This window comes from Mauremys mutica, chromosome 25, assembly GCF_020497125.1.
Source record: "Mauremys mutica isolate MM-2020 ecotype Southern chromosome 25, ASM2049712v1, whole genome shotgun sequence".
Classification (NCBI taxonomy): Eukaryota; Metazoa; Chordata; order Testudines; family Geoemydidae; genus Mauremys; species Mauremys mutica.
Window position 1 is genome coordinate 5093250 of NC_059096.1, and position 8612 is coordinate 5101861.

An 8612-nucleotide genomic window follows, 5' to 3' on the forward strand; every position below is an offset into this window, starting at 1 on the left:
CATGTCAAAACACAGTCAGTACCTGTTCATATTCCTTGTCCTTGGATCCAGCAAGAAGCAAAGTTCTGGTTGGTAACCGATATTTTTGCTAAGAGTGACCCAAGTGTTGTTCTCTTCCCAGGATGAAAACGATGACGATGATGACTGGAATCCCTGTAAAGCAGCTGGCGTTTGCCTCATGCTTCTGGCAACCTGCTGTGAAGACGACATTGTTCCTCATGTGCTGCCCTTCATTAAAGAACACATTAAAAATCCAGATTGGCGATACAGAGATGCAGCTGTCATGGCTTTTGGGTGTATTTTGGAAGGGCCAGAGCCCAACCAGCTCAAACCACTAGTTATTCAGGTCAGACCAAGTTTTTCTTGGAGGTTGGCTTGCTTGAACAAAAATGTTTGACTTAATGTAACTACTTTGAGCACGACCCAGGAAGGGAGATCAGAGATCATGGTTGTGTGTAACCTTTCAGTTTTGCTCAGTTGCTGAACATCCTGCAAAGGAGATTTTTAAGACGGTAAATTTTAGAATTCTAACATGCAGGCGTTTGCATGGATTTGGCAAACTCTTGTGATCAGTTGGAGTGGCTGTCCTTAGAGCAGGGCCCCCTTTGTTTGTGCAGCACGTGGAAGGCACACTCAGTCCACACAGCTTTGGTTAGCGCAGGCTTTTAACCCTGTGTATGTTGCCTCTTGCTGTGAGGCAATATGTAGAATCTGAGAATTGAAACTCGGCGGGTTCAGTGCTCCTGGCTTTGTCACTAGGAAATACTTTACTTTATGGGCCTTCTTTACATCCAAAGGTGGCTTCTTAGCTTGGGGGTCCCATTTATTGGTAGACCATGGAATAAATACTCTGAAAAGACCATATGCTCAAACAGCTGCAGGCTTATTGGTATCATATGAGTGAATTTGGTATGATTCTGACTTATTACTAACTGTGTGGTTCTGTTCCAGGCCATGCCCACTCTAATAGAACTGATGAAAGATCCTAGTGTGGTGGTTCGAGATACGACGGCATGGACTGTGGGCAGAATCTGCGAGCTGCTCCCTGAAGCTGCCATCAATGACATTTACCTCGCTCCGCTGTTGCAGTGTCTCATCGAGGGCCTGAGTGCCGAGCCCAGAGTGGCTTCCAATGTGTGCTGGGTAAGGCAGGACTCCATTGCTGTGGGACAATATGGGCTGGGCTTCTACCAGCAGGTGTGGGGTTGAAGGATTTACTTGTGAGCAGACCTCCTACGTAAACTAGAGGCGTTCCGCAGCCTATGGGGTACTCCCTTAAATGATGCGAAGAGATGACTGACTTGTTCATCCACCACAAGAAACCTTGTGTGAACGCGCCTCAAGTCTGTAGTGCCGCATGCTGGTGGGACAGGAAAAAAGGACGGGAGCTGATGGGGGAGACAGCTAACTGGAAAGATGCTCAGGAAGGGAACAAATGTGAAGTTGTCTTCAGTTTGAAAATGCTGGGGAGACGACTCTTCCCTACAAAGACCTAGGGGCGTCTGGTAACTGTATAAAAGAGAGGTCTTCCAATGACTTTTTTTAGTGCACCACCTTTTGTATTGTCTAGCCACCCTTCTCAGGCAGCCAAGGCTGCTCATTCAGCTGAGGGGGAGACAGGATATTTTCTCTCCCTATTAGCTCAATATTCTGCCTCTGCAGCACTACTCGAGGAACACGAGATGCATCTCATTCCCTTGCATACATTCAAGTTGTTTTATCGCCAAACCACTGGGCTGGTTTGGCAAGTTCAACTTTACCTTCTTCCTAATGCATGTAATATTAGACAGCCTATCTGAACAAACATGTAGCGTCATTGCAAGGAGGAGGCCTGCCTCACTGCATTTTAACCAATGAACTACTTCTGCTACTTTTTTTTTTTTTAAAGAGTCCTTTCGTTGTGTTCCAGTAGAGATGCGTGAGGATTATGGTGTTAAATCAAGTGTTAGGAGCTGTATAATTAAAATTTTAATTTTCCTTAGTATGTTTTCTCTTCTGGTCCCAGGAGCTTAGGGGCCTCTGGTCAGCCAGGGCTCTTCCTGATCCCATTGACCCTGGCAAAGGCTCGTGTTACTGGGGCTTTTTTCTTCTGAAGATGTGAACGAATGTAAATTTTGCAAATTGAAATGAAAATCATAAGGCTTTCACCTGTTCAACTGTTCAGCTTTTGTCCTTTAAGGCAGCTGCAGTCACTGCCTGGCCCTTCAGCTGGCAATGTTAGCCTTCTCTCGGGCCTTGTTTAAAGTGAGATGATAGCACAAGTTAGCCAACAGGTGTCAATTCATAGAGTCAGAACTGTGTGCCTTTAAAGGGTAGGCTATTAACACATCTTATATCCTAGTCTAGACAAGGCCTCAGGCTTCATTATTGCTTTGAAACGTCACTGTGCTTGGGTAGCTGGCCATGGGGAGGAGGTCATTAGTCCTGCACGTGGCCTTCTTTTTGGGTGACTTTGGCTCCTAGTGTTGGTGCGTGGACTTCCTGCCCCTCACTGGCTAATTGACTGTAAACAATGGCAAGTTTTCTTCCTGCTGTTCAGCTTGTTTCATATTGTGAGCTGAATTCTCATTCCGCTGACCTTTTCCTATTGTTTTTGGCAAATGAATTTGGCCACACATCGCAGTTTCTCCTAAACCATTGATGCTGCCATGGGAATGAATGGGCAAGCTGACAGATTATTACTTTAAATGTGTCACTTGCAATCCCTTAAACTGGCAAGGCCATGTATGTGGCTGAGCTAGTTTGCTGTTACGATAAACTCATTCCATTGTAGAGACTGTGATCTGTTCTGTATTTCAGGCCTTCTCTAGTCTGGCTGAAGCTGCCTATGAAGCTGCAGATGTAGCAGATGATCAAGAAGAGCCAGCAACCTACTGTTTATCCTCCTCGTTTGAGCTAATAGTTCAGAAACTCCTGGAGACCACAGACAGGTACTCTCAAACCAGCTGTCCTAATCTCTGCAGAAATGCCTTTTTTTTTTTTTAATCCCCCTGTCCCACTCCTGTTGCCTCCTAAAACTCTTATGTGAAGTGATGTGTTAAGGGTGTCAATTCATCATGGCCTAAAGTTTGTGAGAATTGGAGTATCTAATGTCAGTTCCCAAGAGAAAAGTCATATTTGCACATACAGGGATTTTTCCAGTTTTTGTCTCATTCATCCTTATTGAGATCTCTGGAGCATCCTGTAAATGTATTTTCTCCTCCAGTGCTTTCCTTCAAGTTGTGGAATGCCACGTAAAACTGTGTACACAGTCTGAAATGTACAGAGGTCTGCACAGTAGTCAGCAAGCCATTTGAGAGATCCTGTCCGGCCTGAGAGTCACTAAGTAGTCAAGATTGTAGCAAGACAGACTAAAGGTCTCTAGAACTGTGTGTGTGGTGTGACTTTCATCACTGTAGCTTGCATGTACTCAGTGTATCATGGTGTAGTTTTTACCTAGAGGCCCCACAGCAGATCACAATTGCATTATGCTAAACATGGTATACACACAATAGCACTGCCCCTGCCCCCAAACAGCTCACAAAAATAGACACGACAGCCATTTTGTAGATGGGGAGTGAGGCACAGAGTAAGTGACGTGCCCACGGACAAATAGGGAGTCTGGCTGATCCAGTAATTGAATGTTGATCTTTTGAGACCTTGCTCTAGTGCTTTAACTACAAGATCAGTCTTTGAGGTGTCCCCTCTAGGGTGGAGGCACATCAGGAGACTGTGTTGAGAAGCTTTCTCTAAAAGTGCTGCCCCTGCTGGCCGTGACTAAATAAAGAACTTTCAGCATCTTTCATTAACACAGATTAATAAAACCAAACTACCAAAAATTGAGCCTAGATTCAAGCCATGGTAATAGTACAGCTATTGCAGTACATATTATAGTACAGATAGATATGTTCAGCTTCTGCTGTAGCATTGAGGTGTAACTTTTACTAATTGGTCAAACAAGGTCTGTATTTAAGCCAGAATGGCCACTGAGAGCAAAAAAAAAACAAAACTTTCCTTCCTGTTTAGGCCGGATGGACACCAGAATAACCTGCGGAGTGCTGCATATGAAGCTCTGATGGAAATAGTGAAAAACAGTGCCAAGGACTGTTACCCTGCTGTCCAGAAGACGACTTTGGTCATTATGGAGCGGCTGCAGCAAGTGCTGCAGATGGAGGTAGACAGAGGCCAAATTCGCTACCAGGGTCATAGGGCAAATATAATCCTCCGCGGCATAATCACTTTGCTGTATTCTGGCTTTAGTCTCTAGCCAGATGAGTTCTTCTGTTGATTGACTATATAGCAAGTATCTTTTGAGAAACGTGAAGTGGAACAAGCAAGTTTAAAGTTGCATTCTCTGGTCATAGCACTGCCATTGCTGTGGCATCTTAATGTCCATGCTACAACTGCAGAGACCTTTTTTCTAAGTGTTAAAAGAATCTGTTTTTGTTCTCCTACAGTCCCATATCCAGAGCACATCAGACAGAATCCAGTTCAATGATCTTCAGTCTCTACTATGTGCTACTCTACAGGTAAGCCACTTTCTTACCAGTTCTGACATCCATGGAGAGGAAATAGGCAGAATCTTATGAAAAGTTCATGCATCCCAAAGAGTGCACGCTTGCGGATGAAATTTTTAAAATGAAATGCACTCCTTACACCCGAGTTAGTCTGAAAGGGGCAGAGGAGCTTAAACATGTGAAAGGATGGAGCCTTACACAACTAAGTGCCTGGTTTAGAAACCAACAAAATACTCTTGTTTTTGTGGGACAGAGCACATCTCACCAGCAATATTTAAAGTAAAATATCTGCCATTTCACACTGGCTGTCATGTTAGTGTAAGATTTGAACAATCACTCACTTTTGTCAACACTCATCAAAGAAATTAACAGCTTTAATTTGTGCACTGCTGCTTGTGGTTGGAGTTCAGTACTCATTTAAATTTGCACTGAAATTAAACAACTTGGTAAAGAACACCTCACGTGTTTTGGGAGCATTAGCTCATTCCACTTGCTTGCCTAGTCTTAAAGGCTACTGAAAACTGCCATCCTTTTTCTGAGCCACTCTGGAAATCCATCAGACAGTCTTGCTGATATCATGTGATATCTGTCAGCATAGCTTCCTGCTGTCTGTACTGCAAAAGGACTGGAGCTATTGTGGGATCGTGCCTACTGTATATTTTCCAGCATTGCTGTAACTTTTCTAAAGTGCAGTTAATACCTCTGTTTATTACTGGAAAATATTAGCATATTATAAGCTTTAATGCACTTCTCCAAAATACTTTACAGTAGACGAGGATTCAGCATGCTCCATGCAGGATTCAGAAGCAGATCCTGCTCTCTTCTGTATGGTAACATTCCTAGAGGTGTGTTTGAACAATCACATACACTGAAATAAAAGCTGTCACTGAACATCCATCTTTATCTGAAACTCACTTTTTCCCCCTGTTTTTGTTGTGTGCTCATTATGGGTTCATGACTTCTCCCATTTCCATTAACATAAGAGTCTGAAATGATTTAACACCCTCATGTTCAAAAGCAAGTAGTACCAGCTGGGGCTCTCTGAAATTTGGAGAGAATGAAAGAAAGTTTCAAATCACGGATGCTAATAGTAAGATCCATCAGTCCCAGCAGAATCATAGAGGCAAGTCTGATGTCTGGGATCTCTCTGATCTCACTAGTATGAGATTAATCATCCCTTTCAAGCCGCTTCCAGTCATTTGCAGTCCGGTTTTAATCTTCTAAGGTATACTGTCAACCTGAATATCACATTTCTCTGAATTTCGTACTTACTGTAGCTACAATACTTAACATGACTAACTGAAAAATTAATGGAGAGCACTTTTCAGTTTTATTTGAATAATCTTTGTATGTAATCAGTTTCACTGTTTCTGGTGTGTAGGCAGTCATTTATTCCCTGCTGAAAAGATAAGCATGCAACATAAGAAATTACTTTAAAAATATTTGTACAAAGAATTTTAAGAAAAAGAGCAAGACCTACTATGTTAATGGTGAAACTCAAACTTTCTGAAGTGGGTCAATTTAAAAATTCAAGTTCAAAACATTCCTTGAAGTAGCATATGTGAAATATATTAGTTTAATTTTTTTGCCAAGCATGTGGAGGCAAGTGGTTAAAGGATCTTTGTGTCCTTCACTTGGTGGGTGTTGGGGCTTCTTGTTTGTTTCTTAAATAGTGAACTGCCAAAACTAAATTTGAGGTCAAGTTAAAGGTGGTGATAGGGAGAACTTTGCAGTGAAAAGAGAGAATAGTCGGGAAAAGAGGTCTTTGAGGAACCTGGTAGGAACAATACTTAGGAATGTTGTAGGAAACCCTGTTTTATAGCACTGATGGTAAAATGTGTCCTGTCTGTTAATACTATGGTGTACATGAAGCATGCAGGGCAACTGGAATTCCCTATCACTTCATGGAGCTACCAGCAAAATTCAATTACAATCCACAATTGGAAATAAAATTGCTAGGAGATTGTTACAATGGGAAATGGGCGATGTTAAAAAGGGATTGCTTAAGTCTAGCCATACATAATTCCAGTCATAAATTAAATGCCCAGAGAACAGCCTCTCTAGCAGGAAAGATAAACTCTGCTTGTTCTGTAGCTGGAAAATCAAGGCTAGATAAAATGAGAACAGCATTCTCTACTTGTACTGACAAAGCATTTTTTTGCAGCAATGATTTTTTCAGAGCAATAGTTGATCTTTTTTTAAAAGCATAGTACGGTTTTGATAAAACTGTAGTGTTCTGAGCTAGTGTGGAAAATTCAAAGGAAGAATTTAGCCTAATGTACATGGGAGTAGTGTATTACAATCTCTTCTTTTTTCCCCTTCCCCCAAACCTAGAATGTTCTCCGGAAAGTGCAGCACCAGGATGCTTTGCAGATCTCTGATGTGGTTATGGCATCTCTGTTGAGAATGTTCCAGAGCACGGCTGGATCAGGGGGAGTGCAAGAGGATGCCCTCATGGCAGTCAGCACCCTGGTGGAAGGTCAGTAGTGGAGACTGGGGGAAAAAAGTCATTTGCTTTATGCAGTGCGCGAACAGCTCTGTGGGAACAAATCAGACTTGTGGTTTTGTGATTGGCACTATGTCTATCCCTGACAGCTGCTACTGTTGATGAAGGCTTAACATATAACATCCTTTGCTAAATAGTTGAGTTTACGCAGATGCAAATTTAACTGCATAACTATTCCAGAATAACGCCTCCAGATCTGTGAAGGTTTGAGGCTATAGTCGGTCCAACAAATCAGATGACAGCTTGATTCTCGTAGACTGTATTTCTTGTGTGTGTGTTGTTTTCTGTAGATAACCTGGGTAGTGTGTGTGCTGAATAGGCAGTATATAGAACTTTCTCTTTATTTTTGTACAGTGCTTAGCACAATGGGCTGCTGGTCTCTAGATGCTATTGCAATGAAAATTAATATTCTGATTTACATTTGCTGTTATCTATTACTATTGATTTGTGTAGTTATGTCAGTGGCTGGTGTGTTTTTTGTCTTTAAAAACCACACCGTGCAGAGACTGAAATTCTTTTTCGTTGCAAATTTTGATTCTTACTAAAGTTTGCGTTGCAGCATACCAGACAGTTTTAGTGCTTCATTGTGATTCCTCTTTACAATGCTGTTGCTATGGCATGATATTGAGCTCTAGGAATGCATTGTGTTTTCAAACACTGTATGTTTGGATGTGAAAGTTGGGTGCTGTTAGAAATCCATATGTGATTTCATTGTTTGGAAAAACCGGTAATCTTTAAAGACCATGCTTGATTTGGAAATAGTTCTTGAGAGACAGGAGGCTGTAAAAGGACTTATTTGAATCTCCCTTCATGTTTCTGAGGCCATTAGTGTGGCTAGCTCATTGAGGGGCTGCTCTCCTGGGGCCTAAGCCTGTTTTTAGTGTAGAGGCATGTGTCTAATTGCTCTCAGAATACACGAGTCTGAAAATGCAGAGAAGTTAATTCTGGCTTCCTGGAGTAGCTGCTCTTAGAACAGGGTTGTGACTTTGCCTGGCAAAGTGGAGAATGATTTGTGACTACGCTTGAAGTGATCAGTATCCTTTGAGTGGAATCAATGGAATTGATTGGCCGGGTCTGCAAGTGAGGAAGAGGAGTGCCTGATTGCTGGGGATTGGTTGTGACCTTGGCTAACGGGCTGACTTGTGAATAAACAGTATGACGCCCTGTTGGGGCAAAGCCATTCTCCTTGCCAGCGGTTAATAGTAACTTGTGGGTTAATTTGTGATAAGGGGCGGGGGCAAGGCAGATATGTAATATAAAAGGAAGCCTTTTCTTTCACCAGGTAGTTAAGTGCTCTTTAAATACAAGCACCCCAAATATTAGTCTGCACTTGGGCCCCTCAGTTCTTCCATAGCTGAAATAGAAGCTGGACAACTGTTCCAAAAGGAGGATTTTACTATTGTCTCATTTATGCTGTGCCCCACCCCCACTCAACTTTAATCCTACAAAGTAGGACTTCTCAAACTGGTGTAGTGTGACCTGGCGCTGCCCCATGCATCCCCGCTGGGTGGAGAACCCCACCCAGGCTCTGCCATATATTTTGCCACGATCCCACTTGCACAGTCCTCTGCAGCCACAAAAATACCCAGGTATGTGTTGTCTGGGTAATT

General features: G+C 42.5%; 1 protein-coding gene across 1 annotated transcript in view; it reads left to right on the top strand.

The window, feature by feature from the left end:
• Positions 1-8612, top strand: part of KPNB1 (karyopherin subunit beta 1) — a 32494-nt gene that overhangs the window by 18888 nt on the left and 4994 nt on the right. Inside the window, exons 10-15 of the mRNA XM_044999640.1 lie at positions 122-346; positions 952-1143; positions 2800-2930; positions 4006-4153; positions 4437-4508; positions 6831-6975. Coding sequence (XP_044855575.1) covers positions 122-346; positions 952-1143; positions 2800-2930; positions 4006-4153; positions 4437-4508; positions 6831-6975 — 913 coding nt within the window. The remainder of the gene's footprint in view (positions 1-121; positions 347-951; positions 1144-2799; positions 2931-4005; positions 4154-4436; positions 4509-6830; positions 6976-8612) is intronic.